This window comes from Salmo salar, chromosome 06 (assembly GCF_965601325.2).
Source record: "Salmo salar chromosome 06, fSalSal1, whole genome shotgun sequence".
Lineage (NCBI taxonomy): Eukaryota > Metazoa > Chordata > Actinopteri > Salmoniformes > Salmonidae > Salmo > Salmo salar.
The window spans coordinates 72,844,770-72,868,118 of NC_138296.1; the positions used below are offsets into that span (position 1 = coordinate 72,844,770).

Consider the following 23,349-nt stretch of genomic DNA (forward strand, 5'->3'; position numbering starts at 1 on the left):
GGTCTGCATCAGTGGCTTGTAGGCTAACGCTTGGAAGCCTGGAGATACTAAATGTGTTTATGTTAGTTAACGGTCAATTACCGTGAGACCAGCAGTCTCATGGCTGGTCTCACGGTATATTTTGCTTGACAATCACCGGTTGACAAAATGTCATGAACGCCACAGCCCTTGTTGGCACTACCTGATTTTTCAATTCCTGAATAAGAAGTTAAGTCACTTTCTAAAATGGAATTGCCTCCAACACTGTGTAATGCACAGCCATGGTCATTTCACTGCAGGCGAAGGCTATTTGGTGACTTTCTGAAGATTTACACATGTACTGTATGTTGTGTAATGGTCGTATATATTAATGGCACGCACTCTCCACTGATGTCTGGTTACCAGGCAATCAGACCCCGGTGCTCTCATCACCTAGACACCTACCCAGAGTCATGCCAATGGTTTCTCACTGCCACAGGGTGTGTGTGTGTGTGTGTGTGTGTGGTTTAAGAGAAGTATGTTTCTGTACTTATACCAGCCAAAGTTCCTGTCCTTTCCCTCCGTTTCTCTCCTCTTCCCTCCACCTCTCAGCTGTCCCTGTGGTGTGTATGTGTGGAATGTTCCGACAGGGCCAGAGAGGGAGTAGGGCTTCACAACAACATGTTGGGGGTCACCAGCTAGCATTACTCTAAGCATCATTACACCCCCCTGATGGTGCATATGTTTACATGCAGGACCCACCAGCATGATACTACTCTATAACATAGCTGCTAGCGTCTGGAAGCTGACCCACTGACTGAGATGGTAACGTAGCTGCTAGCGTCTGGAAGCTGACCCACTGACTGAGACGGTAACGTAGCTGCTAGCGTCTGGAAGCTGACCCACTGACTGAGACGGTAACGTAGCTGCTAGCGTCTGGAAGCTGACCCACTGACTGAGACGGATATTCAATCTTTTTTTATGCTAATGTATTTCCTCCACTCTCCTGGTTCATAATTTGTTTTGTTCAGTCACTGTTCAGTGGTTTTTAAAATTCTATATGGGTGGGGGTGGGGGGGGGTTTCCGTTCAGATTTTGGGGAATGTCTGTTTGGGGGAGGGGGTCAGGGGTTGAAGCAGGAATAAAGTTGACCTTTATACACTGACCTTTCACCTCCCTTGGGGGTCAAACAGCACTTTGCTTAAAACAGCTCTCTGTGTTTTAGAGGTGAAATCAATACTCTCCTCAACGGTCTCTTAGCCTATACACGAACACTTCAGTCAGCATCACTTAACCTTTAGGACACCTAGGCTCAACACAGCTATCCCAGAGCTCATTTGAGCCCATTGAATCTCCTTTTCACAGTGCTCTGCTCAGCTGCTCTGGACTAGTGGACACTAAAAAAAAGTTTTGTAGTTCACTCCCATTCAGAAATAGAGGCTAGGTAGAGTGGAATAGGTTTGTATCTGAACGTCCACAGGCCTGTGTATTTCTTTAGTATGCATCGGTACACTTTCAAGACATCCATCTTTTCTCCTTCCATCCCTTCATCCCAGCGCTGTGGGAGAGCAGGGCTGGTTAATTATTAAAGGAGTGTGACTGGCCTTTGGTTTCACCGACGGGGACAAAGGTTCATACACACTCAGCGAGCAGTGTGTGTGTGTGTGTGTGTGTGTGTGTGTGTGTGTGTGTGTGTGTGTGCGTGCGCAGTCCTACGTGCGTGTTATAACACCAGCTTGTGTGAGTGTGTGGGCCAGAGAGAAAGGAGGTGGTGTTATTGCTAGTGTTTTATCAGGTAAACCAGGACCCAATCCTGTAGCACGCAGCAAACTGCCAGGGATTAGTTGTCCCAGGTCAGTCAATATGTGTACATCAGAAGTGCTGGCACCATAGATTTTTGTCACTGTGGGAAAATGAAAAGGGGAGCAAGGGAGGAGGGGGTAACATAACGTGGTGTTATGTCTCTCTCTGAGAGTTAGTACAGGGTAGGCTGGGACAACCCGACACTGGAGTTACATAGAGAAGACACCCCACGAGGGTTGGCAAAGGTTTGTGTGTCCTAGGAGGGCGGTACCGCAGTGAGGGCTGTGACTGGGGGATTCAGTTACTCCATGGAGAGGAGAACAACCCCGCCTCGCCCTTCTCCTGGGAGCTCATTGTGGTGTTGGAGGAACAGTGTGGGTACCTTGGAGGGAGAAGGGCCCTTGAGCCGCCTCATACACACCCTGGCTCCGTGGTTTGTTTGTGGTCCCTCCTTGGTAGTCACACAACAAAAACTACTGGGATGTGGGGCTCTCCCACCCATGTGTGACCACAAACAACCCTCCATGATGCCTCTCTTACTTGTCAGTTTACACTAATATCCTGTAAAGACAGGCCACTGTGGACAGGGTTGATAAATGATGCAATGTCAGCCAGGCTGTCAAGCTTCAGAATGCACCTGTTGTTTTTCTGTACCTTCTCTGTTTCTTCTCTCCTTCTCTGTTGTTTTTCTGTACCTTCACTGTTTCTTCTCTCCTTCTCTGTTGTTTTTCTGTACCTTCACTGTTTCTTCTCTCCTTCTCTGTTGTTTTTCTGTACCTTCACTATTTCTTCTCTGCTTCTCTATTGTTTGTCTTTAGGGCACTGTGCACTGTCTGTTCAACCTGTTTGGTTGATGGTAGACTGTGTGTGTTTCTGTGTGCGACATGCTCTAGACTCTAGATCTCAGGGGACAACACAGACAGAGCGGTAGGGAGAGAACTGGAAAGAGGAGAGCGGTGGATGAAAGGAGTGGAGAGGTGGAGAGCCCTCCCTCCAGCCCCTGTGGTTGCCATGCCGGCGAGCGAGGGGAGGGCCACAGATCAGAGATCAAAGTGGAGCGAGGGAGGGAAAGAAGGAGAGAGGGATGGGCCTTCTCGTGTTTCAGCCGAGTGGCTGGGGTTGGGTGTAATTCTAACCCCACAAACACACAGCGTCCCAGCCCTTCAGAACACACACAGTACATACACAGAAGGACTACCAGTGGAGCAGAACGTCTGGATGACCCTTGCCGTCTCACACAGTAACTCCAGACCGTTAGCCTAGCTAGCCTTCGTCCACCCTTTCCCTCTGTCTGTGTGGGCAGCAGGTGAGTGAATCCCTCGGTCTGTCTCGCTCCCTCCTTTCTCTCTCTCTCGCTCTGGCTATGTGGGAGTAGAACAGATAAGAGGTCTCTACGGTTGCAACTGTTCTTAGATATCGCTCTCCCGCCACCTGAGCTACTCTCTCCATGCCTGATGAATGTAAATATAGCAGACCAAGATGCCAAGGAGTGTGTTGACACCACACACACACCTTATTGTGCAACCCCTGACCTGGAGAAGAAGAAGAGGAAGAAGAACGAGTGACTTCACACAATCCTCTGGAACCCACATGCAGTGACATCACTTCTGGCGGAGTGGCGTGAGTCAGCGTATGATGTGCGACAGAAGGTCTCTGTGAGTGTGTGTTTAAGCAAATCAGCCTGGGACCTGGGAATGGGTTGGAGGATGCTGAAACGGCATAACCCTTCGTCTGCTGGCTGTCGGCCTGAGTGTCAGCTGGTATACACAGATAAACTGAAACACTGATAAACCGCTGGAGGACCGTTGGCTTGTTGTTATGATTTAAACCCAAACGTGACCAGGAAGTCTCGCCCTGCACTGTTACACCCCAGAGGAATACCTCCGTCTTTACGTGTGTGTGTGTGTATTGGAGAGCAGGAGCGGTGATTTTCCAGATTGCTGGATTGCCTAATTGCCACTTTGGTTTTGGGAAGTGCGTCCTGGATTTTGAAACACAAAGGACGAGAGTAAGGGAGGAGTTTATCTTGTTTGGCTCAATGATAGAAGAATGAAATGGAGAGAATTTGTTGAGATATGATTAGGAAGCGGGACTGTGGAACTACTGGAGAAGAAGACAGCAGGACTAAAATGACCTTTTACTATCACATATAGGGAAATTGACTTTGAATATGATTGTTCCTTCTACAGCTCCACTTTGGATGTGGGACTTTTGATTCAGTCTCTATTTTTGGTTCTTTTGGAAGTATTTTTTTGTCTCCCAGAGTGAGGATGAGGAGGGACAGGAGTTCGGGGTCTTTCCGTAAGGATCGGAAGGAGAAGCCAGGGGGTCTCTCCAGAGCTCTGAGCTGGCTGAGTGTATCCTCTCTATCTAGACAGACCCGACGCATCTTCCGCAGCCAGTCAGAGCTGCACACACACTTCCACACACATTCCCGCTCACACACACACCTGCACCCAGGGGAGGCAGAAGATGATGAAGACTGGGTGTATGAGCCGCAGCATCGCACAAGAACAGGTGAGACCTGAAGGGTGGCAAACCATCCGCCATGTTGGCACCAATATCTGGACATGACAAGTCTTAAATGACATGGTGGGAACCTGTCCAGTCCTTTCACATATCAGTGGCCACTGGCCAACATCCCCAGTCTGTTTGTATGTAGTCTGCATCTCTCTACTTTGACTCTACCTCATTTGAATAGATTTTCATTATCTCCCTCTGCCTTCCTCTGTACTAGCATCAGGAAGTGAAGGAGAGAGTTGTTTACATGTGGAGACAGAGAAGTGGGTCACTGTCTTCTTACGGCCCATTATTGCCTGCCTCTTTGCCACAGGGGGTCAAAGTGCAGTGTGTGTGCATGCGGGTTGGGGAAAAAAGGCTATTTTAAGCTAGAGGTTAGGGTAACAATTTAAGGTTAGTGCTAGAATTAGGGTAAGGGGTTAGGTTTAGGGTTACACGTTAGGGGTGTAACCCATTATGAAAAATGTCATTTTTAATGGAAATACATTTAAGGTCCCCACGAGGATAGAAGATCTAAACATGTGTGATAGTAATGTGACTTTTCGGAAGTGGGTGATGTCATGGGCTGGTGATGTCATAGGCTGGTGGTGATCTGAGCGCGTGGTTCTGTGCCAGGGAGGGAGAGAGGGAGAGAGAGAGAGAGAGAGAGAGAGAGAGACTGTTTGTGAGAGTGTAACATAGTGTTTTCCACATTATTGAGTAGATAGACAAAGAGCACAGGCCAGTTCTACATTGTAGAATATTGATATTATTGTCTCATTCATATTTCTCAATATGTTAATGATTTTTTTATGTCAGAGAATAGGTGTTCTGGGGTGAGGTAAGCATGACATCTATTTATAGTTCTACCAGTGTAGTTTATCCTGATTGACGATATTATCAGTTCATTAGCTTCTTGCGTGTCGCACGTACTGTAACACTGCGTACGTGAATGTGTGTGCGTGCGTGAGGTCAATGTTGTCAGTGAGCCATTGGGTACATTGGTTGTAACCCTTGCCATCACCTGCTGATGGAAAAACACCAGCACTGCACTATTGTGTTAATGTGCACCAGCCACCATTAACACTGACCTGGTCAGGGCATCCCAAAATACTGGCATGTCCTTCAGTCAACTCTTCGACCAGACAGACGGGTAGAGGAATAACACAATTAAGCTCTGTGTGCGTGTGTGTTTGTGCACGTGTGCATGCGTGTAGATATCTGCAGCGATCTTGTCATCTTCAGATCTGTGTCTGTATACATATTGTTCCTCTGGTTTCAGATCTGTGTCTGTATACATATTGTTCCTCTGGTTTCAGATCTGTGTCAGTATACATATTGTTCCTCTGGTTTCAGATCTGTGTCTGTATACATATTGTTCCTCTGGTTTCAGATCTGTGTCTGTATACATATTGTTCCTCTGGTTTCAGATCTGTGTCTGTATACATATTGTTCCTCTGGTTTCAGATCTGTGTCTGTATACATATTGTTCCTCTGGTTTCAGATCTGTGTCTGTATACATATTGTTCCTCTGGTTTCAGATCTGTGTCTGTATACATATTGTTCCTCTGGTTTCAGATCTGTGTCTGTATACATATTGTTCCTCTGGTTTCAGATCTGTGTCTGTATACATATTGTTCCTCTGGTTTCAGATCTGTGTCTGTATACATATTGTTCCTCTGGTTTCAGATCTGTGTCTGTATACATATTGTTCCTCTGGTTTCAGATCTGTGTCTGTATACATATTGTTCCTCTGGTTTCAGATCTGTGTCTGTATACATATTGTTCCTCTGGTTTCAGATCTGTGTCTGTATACATATTGTTCCTCTGGTTTCAGATCTGTGTCTGTATACATATTGTTCCTCTGGTTTCAGATCTGTGTCTGTATACATATTGTTCCTCTGGTTTCAGATCTGTGTCTGTATACATATTGTTCCTCTGGTTTCAGATCTGTGTCTGTATACATATTGTTCCTCTGGTTTCAGATCTGTGTCTGTATACATATTGTTCCTCTGGTTTCAGATCTGTGTCTGTATACATATTGTTCCTCTGGTTTCAGATCTGTGTCTGTATACATATTGTTCCTCTGGTTTCAGATCTGTGTCTGTATACATATTGTTCCTCTGGTTTCAGATCTGTGTCCGTATACATATTGTTCCTCTGGTTTCAGATCTGTGTCTGTATACATATTGTTCCTCTGGTTTCAGATCTGTGTCTGTATACATATTGTTCCTCTGGTTTCAGATCTGTGTCTGTATACATATTGTTCCTCTGGTTTCAGATCTGTGTCTGTATACATATTGTTCCTCTGGTTTCAGATCTGTGTCTGTATACATATTGTTCCTCTGGTTTCAGATCTGTGTCTGTATACATATTGTTCCTCTGGTTTCAGATCTGTGTCTGTATACATATTGTTCCTCTGGTTTCAGATCTGTGTCTGTATACATATTGTTCCTCTGGTTTCAGATCTGTGTCTGTATACATATTGCTCCTCTGGTTTCAGATCTGTGTCTGTATACATATTGTTCCTCTGGTTTCAGATCTGTGTCTGTATACATATTGTTCCTCTGGTTTCAGATCTGTGTCTGTATACATATTGCTCCTCTGGTTTCAGATCTGTGTCTGTATACATATTGTTCCTCTGGTTTCAGATCTGTGTCTGTATACATATTGTTCCTCTGGTTTCAGATCTGTGTCTGTATACATATTGTTCCTCTGGTTTCAGATCTGTGTCTGTATACATATTGTTCCTCTGGTTTCAGATCTGTGTCTGTATACATATTGTTCCTCTGGTTTCAGATCTGTGTCTGTATACATATTGTTCCTCTGGTTTCAGATCTGTGTCTGTATACATATTGTTCCTCTGGTTTCAGATCTGTGTCTGTATACATATTGTTCCTCTGGTTTCAGATCTGTGTCTGTATACATATTGTTCCTCTGGTTTCATCTCTTGCATAAGGTTATCCAACTTTTGGTATCCACTTTGATCCGGCTCCCTTTTCCATATTCCGTCTGTGATCTTTTTGTTGTGTGTTTTCTCATCGCTAGTCTCCGAAAAGCTTTGCCAAGCTAGTGGTCATAGTTTTGCATTTTCATAATCTAGAGAGTATTGATTATTAGCGATTTTAGATATTTAGTCTGATTTATTCTCTATTGAATGCTTCACATTCTTAGAGGGGAGTCCTGATTAGTCAATGATACTGTGGTAAATCCCATTGGGAAGGACGCAAAGCTTATTGTTCATTGATTAAGGAAACAATGAAACATAACAGGATATCATGTTGGTTATATGGGTCGATTTGTTTTTGTAAAACAACTGTGAGGTCAATTTTTGTGACTTTTTTAAAGTACATTTTACTCAAATGCATGACAATTAAATGATGTTGGTGCCATCTGAAATATAACTGATACGCACCACTACACTGTAGAAGGGAGATGATGAGCAAGTGGTGGCTGTGCGCTTGTGGCTCTCATTCGCGCTACTGCTCGCTCTGTTTGCTACAAATATATGTTGTAACTTGTCACTGATCTTAAAGGGATGAGGTAAGATTTGGCAATAAACCCTGTGTTTACTTACCCAGAGTCAGATGAACTTATGGATACCTTTTTTTATGTCTGCGTGCAGTTTGAAGAAAGTTGAAGGTAGTTCCCTTTTCATTCGGTCACTCGGTATAACATACTATGAGGAGTCAACAACCAATCTTATTCACCTGAAAACTGAAATCACGCCCAATGGATGCCTAGCCCGCCCTCGGAAGTCTCGCCAGGGCTCGCATTCATTTCCTTAATTCTTCGCTCTTCAGCTCTCCTGAAGGAAGAACCTGTCACGCAAATTACTAACTTTTCAAGCACATGAAGACTGAGATTCGGCTCCGACTTCGGTGTCTGTTAGTGGGCGGAGCGTACTCGTCCCCCTAGGTCCCTCAAACTCACCTGGATCTCGAAGCCAGTTCCAAAGCATTTTTTCATTGTTCCCCTCTGATCAGGGACTGATTTAGACCTGGGACACCAGGTGTGTGAGTTTTAGGTCTTGGTATCGGTTTTTGGTTTCAAGTTGCATTGGGCTGACTGTGAGAAAGTTTGTGGCTGCTGGTGAAAGGTCTTCCCTACTTGGCTATAGAGTTTTCCCAGTGCGAATCAGATGACATCAGTCCGGGAAGCCCAAAGTCCCGGCTTTGGGTTCGGTGGGGGAGAGTGAACCATTGGTGGTTAATGCGCCTTTGATGGAGCTGTGTCATAGGGCTGCAGATCACCTGGCGGTGGATTGGCTGTCTTCTCCCCTACAGCAGAGTTCCTTCAGGTTTGGGGGAAGGTATTTACCTCCTGTCCCTGCAGCGGTGACGTGTCGCTTACACTTTAAAGATTTTGCCAATTAACTAAGGGCGACCTGGGATTCCTCTCATTCAGCCAAGTTGGTGCTACCAGGTTATGGCGAGTTCATGAATGTACAGGTTATGGAGGATGGACGTGTGGCTTGTTAGCAAACCGCCGATGGATGGAAAGCTGGCGAGTTACTTCGCACCAGAGGCTAACAAGGGGGCTAATCCTAGCACTGTGCTTCTGAATAAACAGTGCCGGTTCTCAGCGGATCAGCTGGACAAGGTGTACCAGGTGAGGGTGTGGCGGCCCGGTTGATGAAAGTGGTCACAATGCTGCAGATGTATCATATCGATTTGCTGAATGAGCTGAATAAGACAGTGGAGGCGGGGAAGCCAGTTTAAGTTTCTCAACTAAATTTGTGCTACGGCTGATTTTGTGCTGCATCTGTCCCGCTGTACTATCCTGGCTGTGCGGAAAAGTATGGAGGGCGACGGTGGTGGCTCAGCGCCACCTGTTTCAGGCCACCATGGAGGGGGTCTTTTAGGAAGGTCTGTTGTTGATTCTGGTGGCTCCCTGTTGGCTCTGACCACCCAGAGATGATCCGTCTGTTGGGCAGGTACCTGTAAGGTTCCGTGTCATCGAGATATATTGTCCCAGACGCACAGGAGAGTTTGGAACTCACGACCGCAGATATGGGATCTGTGGGTTTGGCCCCTGAAAGGTTGAATTTGACGGCTAGGGGTTCACCCTCGAACCTGATTACAACTATACCGTTGGCGTGTGCGCCCTCTTCAAGAGGGTTGTATACATGTAAGTGGCGCGTGTTCGAGGGTTTGTATCAGGTTAAAGGAGTTTCTCCTTTTCAGAGCTCTTTGGTGGACTTGTCCATGTTCTTGCAAGACCTTTTTGAGCAAAGCAGTTCTTTTTCTACATTGAAGGTTTATATGACCGCCATCTCAGTGTGTCATGTAGGGATTGACGGCTCTACCCCTGGGTCTCATCCTCAGGTGGTGCAATTCCTGAAAGGCGTGCGTTGGGACCTGGCTTTGGTCCTGGATGCTCTGTGTCAGCCTCCGTTTGAACCATTGGAGTCTGTGGACCTGAAGGGTATTTTCTACAAGATTTGCCCTGCTCATGGCTTTGGCGTCAGCCGAGCACTTTGGGGATCTCCATGCGCGATCAGTACACCCTTCCTATTTGGAGTTTGTGCCTGTCGACTCCAAAGCAATGTTACGTCCCAATGCAGATTTTGCTCTTAAGTTTATGCTCATGTCTTACAGTCCCTGGCTTTTGAGCTTTTCCCTTTCTCACATCCTCTGTTTTCTTTTAGTGAACAATGGAGGTTGCATGGCCTGTGTCCAGTATGCGCTGTATGCACGTATATTGATGGGGCCAAAGATATCCGCATTTGTGACTAGCTTTTTGTCTGTTAAGCTAACCCAGGTCGGGGTAGGGTGCTTTTTAAGTGGCGTCTTTCTCATTGGATCTCCCTGGCAAAGTACAAGGGTTGCCAAGCGGTGTGCATGCTCACTCCACTAGGGGTGTGGTGGCTTCTTGGGCATTGTTCAGGGGCATGACGGGGGCATCATGACAGGGGCATGGGCATGATTGTTGATATCTGTGCTGCAGTGAGTTGGGTTGCCCACATACCTTTGTGATGTTTTATCGCTTGGATGTAACTGCTCCCAGTGTGGCTCATAGTGCTCTTATGTCTGGTAGGGCTGGGCGGTATACCGTATTTTATGATATATACCGGTATTGATGCAGGGACCAGTTTGGGTTTTTACTTTAGCTTCTATACCGGTATTTGAATGTTTGGTTTGTTAAATGTGATACGGCATGTGTAATGTCAATTTTATAGTTTACTTCAATACTTGAGTTGTTTCTCTCCGCTCTTTCTCTCTGTGCCACTTTCCACACAGACCTAGCCACGCCCCCTGATACTCAAAGAGCGCATCACATGCAATGTTGTTGATGACAACAATGCTGTTTTCACTTTGCTTCTTAATATAAATCCACTAGCATTCTATAATGACACTATTCGTTTGTGTTTCTCACATCAGCAAACAGCTAGTTTGTCTTTTCTTAGCAAGTTGCCCTAAATCTTGTGAGACTCTCATTGTCAGCCGCTAATGCTAATAGCTAGCTAGCTAATAAATGTACTGAGTAAGAGCAAACGTAGCTAGCTAATACAGCCTGATAATACCAGTGATGGTGTAGACCTAAATCAGCATGTTGTTTGTGCAACAGTATCTTCTAAATCAAAGAGGAATATGCGAAGCAAGAATATGTTCGCTACATGAAGAAAAAAACATGCAATGTAGCCAAAGCTTATAGGGTCCCCTAGGAACCACATGTCAACACTTTAGTTCCTACCCGTCACAATAACTCCTCCCCTGCATTTTATTTCGTTGTCATCTCAAACAACACTGTATTCAAAGTGCCCACAATTATTTTCTTAACTATAGAATTAGAATAGTCATTCTAATTCCATGATTCCAACAGTTTTTCTCTAATTCGCAAGTCAAATCGCAATTGCAACATTTGGTTAAAAATAAGTCCTAGATTACTTGCCAATATCGTGCAGCCCTACATGGCAGTGTGGAAATTATCTCAATTGAGCAGTGGTGTAAAGTACTTAAGTAAAAAGTACTACTTAAGTCGTTTTTTTTGGTATCTGTACTTCACTTTACTATTTTTATTTTTGACAACTTTTACTTCACTACATTCCAAAAGATAATACTGTACTTTTTACTCCATTACATTTCCCTGACACCTAAAAGTACTCATTACATTTTGAATGCTTAGCAGGACAGGAAAATTGTCAAATTCACGCACTTGTCAAGAAAACATCTACTGCCTCTGATCTGAGGACTCACTAAAGACAAATACTTTGTTTGTAAATTATGTCTGAGGGTTGTAGGTGCATCTGGCTATCCATAAATAAAAAAAACAAGAAAATGGTGCCATCTGGTCTGCTTAATATAAGGAATTTTACATTTTTATACTTTTACTTTTGATACTTAAGTACATTTTATCAATTACATTTACTTTTGATACTTGAGTATATTAAAACCAAATACTTTTACACAAGTAGTATTTTACTGGGTGACTTTCACTTCAATTTCTATTAACGTCAGAGGTGTGGACTCGAGTCACATGACTCGGACTCATGTCAGACTCGAATCACAAATATGATGACTTGCAACTCGACTTTGACTTTAACACCAATGACTCGTGACTTAACTTGGACTTGAGCCTTTTGACTCGACCTGACTTGATACCCTCCCCAAGCCCAAATATAAAAAAGTATGCTATTAAAAAAGTGTGCAGTGCATCAACTCTTCATTTAACGGATTACAGTTTGAATCGGACAGAAGCCAATCAAATTGTGCCAGCTGAGAAAAAGTTGAGTGGCAGTGCAGAGGTACATCGGCGGGTGAATTCAGATGGAGCCCTTGGAAAGATGATACTCTAAATTATTATTTTCGGATATAAAGACGACGCTGTATCAACAAACAACGGATTGAAACTTCAAAACATGCGGGAAGAAAATGACAGATGGAGGCGTAACAACTTCCAACTTTGTTCGACGCTGCACAAAGAACGCGAAGTCATGGCTAATATAGCCGACAGCTATATCATTCACAACTTTGCTAGTGTAGCATGTAGGCTAACGTAACGTTAAATCAATAAGCCTCCTTTTTTTTTTTTTTTTTTTACATTTTAGTCATTTAGCAGACGCTCTTATCCAGAGCGACTTACAGTAGTGAATGCATGCATTTTTTTTTTGTACTGGCCCCCCGTGGGAATCGAACCCACAACCCTGGCGTTGCACACACCCTGCTGGCGTTGCAAACACCATGCTCTACCAACTGAGCCACAGGGAGCCTGTGAGTGGAGTCAGTGCGGGAACGTGATCATTGCACCCAAGATTGAGCTACAACTGGTTAGGCAGTTGGTAGCCTAAATCCTGCTTGATGTTACTGATGTTCCTAAAACTATTGACATATGTTAGCCTACTGTAACCACACACACAGTGTGTGTGTTAAGGTTGGGCGATTGTGTACAAGCCTACATCGCCCGATTGCGATAGTCGATCGCTATTGGGGGGGGGGGGGGTCTTTCTTATGGCTACCCATGTATTTCCATGGAAACATTAAGTTTATTTGGAGTAATAAATATTTTTTTTAAAGCAGTCATGATTTGTGTAAATGTAATATACTAACTATTACTCTTGTTACAAATATGAAATGGTATTACATTTGGTGAAGAGCACATTATGACTTGTTTAGGACTCAAAACTCAAAGTTTAGGACTTGACTTGAGACTTGTTGGTCTTGACTTGAAACTTGACTCGGACCTACCTGTCTTGACTTGGGACTTGAGTGCTAAGACTTGAGACTTACTTGTGACTTGTAAAACAATGACTTAGTCCCACCTCTGATTAACGTATCTTTACTTTTACTTAAGTATGACAATTGTGTACTTTTTTCCACCACTGCAATTGAGTGCAGGAAATGTAGAAACGTTAAAAGTGCTAAAATCTGTTTTGGTTGAAGTTGAATTGAACATTATAAAACAATCAGAATGGAGAAAGACTCATTGAAATCACTTAGAATGTGTGTTGCCATCCTAGGATCACTCACTGCTCATAAAGCACTAGGGTCACTCACTGCTCATAAAGCACTAGGGTCACTCACTACTCATAAAGCACTAGGGTCACTCACTACTCATAAAGCAAATGTACAACTTTTATTATTCAAAAACTAAAAATACCGTCAATTTTTTTTAAAATACTGTGATATAATATTTTGACCATATCGCCCAGCCCTAATGTCTGGTTCTGGGAGTGGGTGTTAGGCAGCGCGCAGGTTGCACATTTACCCTGGTTACCACAGTTGCCTTGGGGTGCAGCATCAATTAGTGTGCATTATCAGGGTTACCACAGTGTGTTTGAGCCTTGGGCTGCCGTGGCAGCGTGCGAGTACACAGTTTCCAGGTTACAGCAGGTTTCCTGTGGGTTTGAGTCTCAGGCTGCTGTGGTTTATTGACTTGGTCGATTCTATGCAGTGCTTTACCAAGTCATGACAGGTGTTCTGTTGTTTTGGACTTGCGGTTCCTTGTACGAGTTCTGACATTTCAGGCTCGCAAGAAAGTATTGTTCTTGGAACCGTGGGGTCTATGGATTTTTGTGCATAGCCAAGTTGCAGCAGGTTTGGTTCCCTATATGGGGCTCTGACAGGCTTCTCGTGTAAGTATTCTGTAACCCATTTTAGGAGCTGGTCGAACTTGTGTGTGCTTGGGCTGCCGTGGACCTTTTAGTTTGGTATCCTCTGAGCTGGCTTGGGGCATGATTGTATGTCCCCATAGTATGTTATACCGTGTGACTGACTGAAGGGGAACGTACAGTTATGAATATAACTACTGTTCCCTGAAGGAGGCAACGAGGTATAACATATTTGGGCCCCGAGCGTTGGGATTTGGGCTTGCTGAAGAGCGGTACTGAAGATCCTCCTTCAGGCACCAGTAGTTATATTCATAACGGTATGTTTCGCAAGACATTGTTAACTAGCAGTAGCACAATGACTAGAAGTCTACAGGAACAACTAACGCTAATTAGCAATTGCGCTAATGCTTGTTAGAAGCTTCCTTCAAACTGCATTCAGAGACATAAAAATGATATCCATGAGTTCCATCTGACTCTACATTGGTCGAAAAGTGGCTTAATTGCCACAATCTCGCACTATTCCTTTATCTCGACTGAAAAAAAATAAAAAAATACTAAAATATTTTTAAGTCAGAATACATGTACTTATAAATAACATCTGGCAGTGACTCCAGCTTCCCTGCCAGACCAGTTAAAGCGCTATAGACTGCCACGCACCGGGCCTGTGTGTGTGTATATATAGCTCCTAATGACTGGCTCTGGGCTGCTGTTTGCAAAGCAGCAATTACAGCGCGGTTGCCACCGGTGATCGGTTGGATGTTTTCCTTGGTTGCCATGGCAGTGGTAGGAGGCGGTGCAGACAGCGGAGCAGAGTTCTGGTGCTGTTCTGTGTGATCTCCCTATTGTGAACTCACTCAGCCAATCAGAGCAAGAGAGACACACCCTTGTTGTCATTGGATGCACTAGGGAAGGTTGAATGAACTAAAACTCAGAATAATGAAAGGAGCCTAGCTATATCCAGGACACATTATGTAGATGTCTTATCTATGCTATTAGTTTTTATTGTTACACATTATAACACATGGTCTAATGTTTTGCACATACTTTCTTACTTTAACATAGGTTGAGAGCACTAAGTCAGCTGTTTTTCCAAATAGGATAGGAATGACCAAGTGTCATTATGCCAGGGGCCTGTAGGTGGCGACAGTGAGCTTATAGTGTTGTCCCATATACTTTCAGCTCATCTCTTATCTGTCCATTAGGCCTAACTCTTCACTGTCCTTATCACTCCCATAGCCACCATGTTCCCACTTTCACTGGACATGGACAAACCAATCACCTCAATCATTTACATTGAATACCAACTTGCTTTACTGGACTTCACTAATGAACCAATCAAGGACCGGACATGTTCAGTAGAGAGGGATCTTGTACAGAAGGTTTGAACACTCAGGCTCCAAAAGCCAATATCTGTCTGGTGCATCATCCTGGGAGGGACCAAGCCAGAATAAAGACAAGACCAGTCCCATAGCTTCTCCATGTTAGTCAGTCAAATCTCCTTTTCCTTTTAGCCATCCAGTAATATGAATTTTCTATGTAAATCGTAATATGGGTTTTACAGTACCATGTTAGCCGCAAGGCTAATATGGGATTTGCAAGCGTGTCAATGTTTGGGTTTACCAATCTGAATGAACAGTGATTTGGGATAGCACAGCACATTAACCCAAATAAACAATGTATTAAACCAGCAAACATGCCAAACCAGAATTGGGTCCTACCATGTTATGAAAGGTTATTAGTGGGATATGAAAGGTATTTAGGTTCATATTCTATGTTGGAGTGATCTGCTGTAACTCCTGAGAGGCTTGTGATGATGCCCTCATAATTGTCTTTTGGTTTTGGACAGACAAGCACATGTGCACGCACGCACACACATACAGTACATGTACACACATACAGTGCATACACACACACACACACACACACACACACACATACAGTACATGTACACACACACACATTTTGGGGTCTGTGGCCCAAGCCCAGTTGTCCTGTAATTCCAGATTACCAGAACTCAGCAATAGTGAGACAACATTGGCCCACTACTCCTGGCCTAGCTCTGATGTTACAAGACTGAGCTGTCATTAACAGATAGACGTGTGCCATCTGCCACTGTGGCTCGAGACCTAGGACCAAACACACACAGTCACAGTGCAATTTGATAATGTTTTCCTCTTCTGACTAAATTATAACGGGGCTGTCATATGCCGTATTGTATTATATTACTGATGCTGGCTGAGTATACATGGTCTTTAACAACCTCTCTCTCTCTCTCTCTCTCTCTCTCTCTCTCTGCCTCTCTCTGCCTCTCTCTCTGCCTCTTCTATGTGCTGATAATGATGACTGACTGGGGATCATATTCAGGTAAGTCAACCCTCTCAGTTTTAACCTCTCCAGCAGTTCCTGAATCGGTCCTATGACATTTCAAAGCCCTAAGCTCCCACAGACCATGATGGCTCAACTGTTATCTGTCATTTAAGAGCGTTACACCCATTTGAACCAAACTGAAGCTTTCCCCTGAGCCATTTGGTAGAATTACACTCAACTTACGTAACAGGGCACCTTTTCATAATCATAACTCCACATCTTATTGTCTGCTCCCTGGCATCCTCTTATCTTGGTATTATGGGATGTATCCATGGACGCCATGACTCGAACCTGAAAGAGGATCATCAACATTGATAAAGGGGATAGGGGAATAGGCTTATGTTTGGTATTTGGTATTTTATTAGGATCCCCATTAGCTGTTGCAAAAGTTCCTGGGGTCCAAACAAAACATGAAACATGACATAATACAGAACATTAATAGACAAGAACTGCTCAAGGACAGAACTACATACATTTAAAAATGACACACACAGCCTACAGTGGGGGGGGAAAGTATTTGATCTCCTGCTGATTTTGTACGTTTGCCCACTTACAAAGAAATGATAGTCTATAATTTTAATGGTAGGTTTATTTGAACAGTGAGAGACAGAATAACAACAGAAAAATCCAGAAAAACGCATGTCAAAAATGTTATAAAATGATTTGCATTTTAATGAGGGAAATAAGTATTTGATCCCTCTGCAAAACATGACTTAGTACTTGGTGGCAAAACCCTTGTTGGCAATCACAGAGGTCAGACGTTACTTGTAGTTGGCCACCAGGTTTGCACACATCTCAGGAGGGATTTTGTCCCACTCCTCTTTGCAGATCTTCTCCAAGTCATTAAGGTTTCGAGGCTGACGTTTGGCAACTCGAACCTTCAGCTCCCTCCACAGATTTTCTATGGGATTAAGGTCTGGAGACTGACTAGGCCACTCCAGGACCTTAATGTGCTTCTTCTTGAGCCACTCCTTTGTTGCCTTGGCTGTGTGTTTTGGGTCATTGTCATGCTGGAATACCCATCCACGACCCATTTTCAATGCCCTGGCTGAGGGAAGGAGGTTCTCATCCAAGATTTGACAGTAAATGGCCCCGTCAAATGATGCGGTGAAGTTGTCCTGTCCCCTTAGCAGAAAAACACCCCCAAAGCATAATGTTTCCACCTCCATGTTTGACGGTGGGGATGGTGTTCTTGGGGTCATAGGCAGCATTCCTCCTCCTCAAAATACGGCGAGTTGAGTTGATGCCAAAGAGCTCCATTTTGGTCTCATCTGACCACAACACTTTCACCCAGTTGTCCTCTGAATTATTCAGATGTTCATTGGCAAACTTCAGACGGGCATATATATGTATTCCTGAGCAGGGGGACCTTGCGGGCGATGCAGGATTTCAGTCCTTCACGGCGTAGTGTGTTACAATAATGACTCTATATAATATTGTATGCTTTCTTGAATTTGTTCTGGATTTGTGGACTGTGAAAAGACCCCTGGTGGCATGTCTGGTGGGGTAAGTGTGTGTGTCAGAGCTGTGTGTAAGTTGACTATGCAAACAAATTTGGAATTTTCAACACATTAATGTTTATTATAAACATAAGTGATGCAGTCAGTCTCTCCTCATCTCTTAGCTAAGAGAGACCGGCATTGATAGTATTTATATTAGCTCTCTGATTACAATGAAGAGCAAGACATGCCGCTTTGTTCTGTGCCAGCTACAGCTTAACTAGGTCTTCCTTTGCAGCACTTGACCACATGACTGGACAATAATCAAGATAAGACAAAACTAGAGCCTGCAGGACTTGCTTTTTAGAGTGTGGTGTCAAAAAAGCAGGGCATCTCTTTTTTATGGACAGACCTCTCCCAATATTTATTACCATTGAATCTATATGTTTTGACCATGACAGTTTACAATCTAAGGTAACACCAAGTAATTTACTCTCCTGTTCAACAGCCTCACCATTCATTACCAGATTCAGCTGTGGTCTAGGACTTAAGGAATTATTTGTACCAAATACAATGTTCTTAGCTTTAGAGATGTTTATTTCTGGCCACCCATTCCAAAACAGACAGCAACTCCTTGTTAAGGATTTCCGTGACTTCATTAGTTGTGGTTGCTGACACATATATGGTTGAATCATCAGCATACATGGACACAGTCTTTATTTAATGCCAGTGGCAGGTCATTGGTAAAAATAGAAAAGAGCAGAGGTCCTAGAGAGCTACCCTGCGGTACACCATGCCCAAGATGTTTGATATTAGAGAAGCTTCCATTTAAGAAAACCCTCTGAGTTCTATTATATAGATGGCTCTGAATCCACGATATGGCAGAGGTTGAAAAGCTATAAAACATGTTTTCTCAACAACAGGTTCTGGTCAATAATATCAAAGGCTGCACTGAAATCTAACAGTACAGCTCCCACTCTTCCTATTATCAATTTCTTTCAACCAAACTTTAGTCATTTGTGTCAGTGCATTACATGTTGAGTGCCCTTCTCTATAAGCATGCTGAAAGTCTGTCAGTTTGTTTAGAGAAAAGGCATTGTATTTGGTCAAACACAATATTTTAACTTGTTTGCTGAGAGCTGTTAGCAAGCTTATAGGTCTGCTGTTAGATCCAGTAAAGGCTGCTTTACCAATCTTGGGTAGCAGATTACTTTGGGTTCCCTCCAGGCCTGAAGACAAACACCTTCCCCTAGACTCAGATTAAAGATATGAAAGCTACCATCCTCAGTAGCTTTCCATCTAAGTGATCAATGCTAGGGGTTTTGTCAATATTGATCAATAACAATAATTTTCCCACCTCTTCCATACTAACGTTCCAAAATTCAATTTTTTAAAAATGTATTTTATACTTTTACCCCTTTTTCTCCCCAATTTTGTGGTATCCAATTGGTAGTTACAGTCTTGTCTCATCGCGGCACGGACTCGGGAGTGGTGAAGGTCGAGAGCCATGCGTCCTCCGAGAGCCATGTGTCCTCCGAAACACAACCCAACCAAGCCACACTGCTTCTTGACACAATGCCCGCTTAACCTGGAAGCGGAGGAAACACTGTACACCTGGTGACCGTGTCGGTGTGCATGCACACGGCAAGCCATAGGAGTCGCTAGAGCGCGATGGGACAAGGACATCCCTGCCGGCCAAACCCTCCTCTAACCCAGACGACGCTGGGCCAATTGTGCGCTGCCCCATGGGCTGCGACAGTGCCTGGACTCGAACCAGGATCTCTAGTGGCACAGCCAGCCACTGCGATGTAGTGCCTTAGACCACTGCGCCACAATTTTTTTACCATGAATACGATGTCTCACTGTTTCTTGTTGGCATTTTCTGCCTAAGTTTGCCAAATGGATTTGTGATGTATAAGCCATCTGATTTGATGAAAGATGTAGTTGAATTTGTCTTTCTACCCATAATTTCCATAATTCTTTATGTCATTGATCTAGGCTTCATAATATAGTTTCTTCTTATTTTTGTTGAGTTTAGTCACATCATTTCTCAATTTGCAGTAAATCAGCCAGAGATGTGCAGCAAGATGTATTAGCCTCTACCTTTGCCCCATCTCTTTCAGCCATACAGTTTTTCAATTCCTCATCAATCCATGGAACCTTAACAGTTCTAATAGTCAGTTTCTTAACAGGTGCATGTTTATCAATAATTGGAAGAAGCAATTTCATAAATTCATCAAGTGGAGCATCAAATATATAATATCAGACCAACAAATATTTTTAACATAATCCACTTAAGAGTCACAGCAAAGTCTTTTGGAACTTTGGCTCTCCTATGAGTACAGATACAGCTTTAGAACAAAGTATTAGTAAAAATGTGATTGATACATGTGGAAGATCTTGTTCCTGTAGTGTTTGTAAACACCCTGGTAGGTTGATTAATAACCTGAGCCAGATTACAGGCACTGGTTACAGGTAGACGCTTCCACTTGAGTGGACAGCTTGATGAAAACAGTCAATATTCAGGTCCCCAATAAGGTAGACCTCTCTGTTTACATCACATACAAGCATTTCACACACATTATTTAGATACTGACTGTTAGCACTATAGCAACACCCCAAAAGCATAGGCTTTAAATGAGGCAAGTGAACCTGCAACCATAGCTCTTTAATAACACTTGACATGAGATCTTCTCTAAGCATTACAGGGATTTGGCTCAATATATATATTAGTGCCATCACAAAGTATTCAGATCCCTTGACTTTCTCCACATTTTGTTACATTAAACTTTTTCTTAAATGGATGAAATAAATAAAAATCCTCAGCAATCTACACACAATACCCCATAATGACAGTGAAAACAGGTTTTTAGAAATTATTGCAAATGTATTAAAAATAAAAACCAAATATATTATTTACATACGTATTCAGACCCTTTGCTATGAGACTCGAAATTGAGCTCCAGTGCATCCTGTTTCCATTGATCATCCTTGAAATGTTTCTACAACTTGATTTGGAGTCCACCACTGGTAAATTCAATTGATTGGACATGATTTGGAAAGGCACACACCTGTCTATATAATGTTTCACAGTTGACAGTGCATGTCAGAGCAAAAACCAAGCCATGAGGTCGAAGGAATTGTCCGTAGCGCTCCGAGACATGATTGTGTTGAGGCACAGATCTGGGGAAGGGTACCAAAAAATGTCTGCAGCATTGAAGGTCCCCAAGAACACAGTAGTCTCCATCATTGTTAAATTGAAGAAGTTTGGAACCACCAAGACTCGTCTTAGAGCTGGCTGCCCAGCCAAACTGAAGGGCCTTGGTCACGGAGGTAACCAAGAACCCGATGGTCACTCTGACAGAGCTCTGGAGTTCCTCTGTTGAGATGGGAGAACCTTCCAGAAGGACAACCATCTCTGAAGCACTCCACCAATCAGGCCTTTATGGTAGAGTGGCCAGACGGAAGCCACTCCTCAGTAAAAAGCACATGACAGCCCGCTTGAAGTTTGCCAAAAGGCACCTAAAGACTCTCAGGCCATTATAAACAAGATTCTCTGGTCTGAAGAAACCAAGACTGGAACTATGATTAAACTCTTTGGCCTGAATGCCAAGCATCATGTCTGGAGGAAACCTGGCACCATCCCTACAATGATGCATAGTGGTGGCAGCATCATGCTGTGGGGATGTTTTTCAGCAGCAGGTACTGGGAGACTAGTCAGGATCGATGCAAAGATGAATGGAGCAAACCACAGAGAGATCCTTGATGAAAACCTGCTCCAGAGCGCTCAGGAATTCAGACTAGGGCGAAGGGTTACTTTCCAACAGGACAATGACCCTAAGAACACAACCAAGACAATGCAGGAGTGGCTTTGGGACAAGTCTCTGAATGTCCTTGAGTGGCCCAGCCAGAGCCCGGACTTGAACCCGATCGAACATCTCTGGAGAGACCTGAAAATAGCTGTGTAACAATGCTCCCCATCCAACCTGAAAGAGCTTGAAAGGATCTGCAGAGAAGATTGGGAGAAACTCCCCAAATACAGGTGTGCCAAGCTTGTAGCGTCATACCCAAGAAGGCTTGAGGCTGTAATCGTTGCCAAACGATGGTACTTCAACAAAGTATTGAGTAATGGGTCTGAATACTTATGTAAATGTGATATTTCTGTTTTTTATTTGTAATAAATTAGCATACATTTCAAAAAACCAATCTCAAGGATGATCAATGGAAACAGGATGCACCGGAGCTCAGTTTCGAGTCTCATAGCAAAGTGTCTGAATATTTATGCAAATAATATATTTCTGTCTTTTATTTTTAATACCTTTGCAAACATTTCTAAAAACCTGTTTTTGCTTTATCATTATGGGGTATTGTGTGTAGATTGATGAGGAGGGAAAAAAACTATTTTTAATACATTTTAGAATAAGGCTGTAACCTAACAAAATGTGGAAAAAGTCAAGGGGTCTGAATACTTTCTGAAGGCACTGTATGTATAAACATCTTCCCCATAAGCATTCCTGTCTCTTCTATTAATGTTATATCCTTGTATTGCTACTGCTGTATCATCAAATGAATTATCTAAGTGAGACTCAGAAATGGCTAATACATGAATGTTATCTGATATTAACAAGTTATTGATTTCATTAACCTTATTTCTAATGCTACATTTATTGACATGGGCTACTTTCCACCCTTTCTTCGGTAGCTTCTCAGAGATAGACATAATATGGAAAATAACAAAAGAAGCCTTTTTAACCTCAAATACACTACAAGTTCTCCTGCAACAGGGTGGTCAAATGAAGACCCTACGTCTATAGGTCTCAGAGGATAATACCTGCCTGTAAAGACAGGATATCTGATCTGATGATGTCATACAACATGGATGACATCATGTAGGGTTATTCAGGTTTACTGAGATTATAAATCCTCTGATTATCTATTAATTCTCTTGATTTAATCTTTACTTATCTAGGTTAGGCTCTTTGAGATAAAATGTCAATTTCAAGAGAGAACTGTTCAGATAAATCATACCAATGCCAGGTACTCTGTCTCTTTGTGTGACAAGTTATGTTCCTAACCAGAGCGCTATATCAGCTAAGCAGCTAAATGTCAGCTACAGCTAGCCCAGCTAAGCCTCGTGCAAGGCTACTTACTTTACTTACTAGCTCATCTCTTATCTGTGTGTATTAGTGTTATCATTTCACATTGTTCCATACAGAAATACTACACTGTACGTTTTATCTGTGAATGTGCGTTCTGGTACTGTACAGTACAATACAGACGTCTGAGATAGGGACATGGTAATTATTGTTGGTTATACAGGGCCATTGGAAGGGGCAATTCCACAGTAACGGAAGAGGGGCAATTCCACAGTAACGGAATTGCGCTGCCAAACAAATAACATTGATTTCAAAGTTTAACAAATCATACAACTCTATACACAAGGACTACTTTTAGCAATTTACACAGAACATTGTACAAAAACACATTTACTGGAAGAACTATGCGGAACTATGCAACGTTTAGTAAGAGAATTTTGGTAAAATCTCAGTTTTTTTTGTCCATGTTTTTCAAAACTCAGAATTAAGATGGTGTGTCAGCTATGACGTGACAGACTTTGAAAAAATCTATTTTGGTTATTGAACTACAGTAAGTGAAGTGGATTTACACCCGGTAACAGATTTGCGGTAAATGAATGTCATCCCTGATCTGTACTGCACAGAAATGCGTCATGAT

At 43.1% G+C, this 23,349-nt stretch overlaps 1 protein-coding gene across 7 annotated transcripts in view; it reads left to right on the forward strand.

Annotated features, from left to right (window-relative positions):
* Nucleotides 1–23,349, forward strand: part of nhsl1b (NHS-like 1b) — a 169,076-nt gene that overhangs the window by 74,199 nt on the left and 71,528 nt on the right. The window contains exon 1 of one of the 7 annotated variants that reach the window (XM_045720943.2): nt 2,884–3,067. The exons of 5 other annotated variants lie outside the window; for them this stretch is intronic. Coding sequence is in view for 1 of the 2 variants with exons in the window: in XM_045720937.2 (XP_045576893.1) it covers nt 4,032–4,278 (247 nt within the window). In the remaining variant the exon portion in view is untranslated. One more of the 7 variants, XM_045720937.2, reaches the window with a different exon arrangement.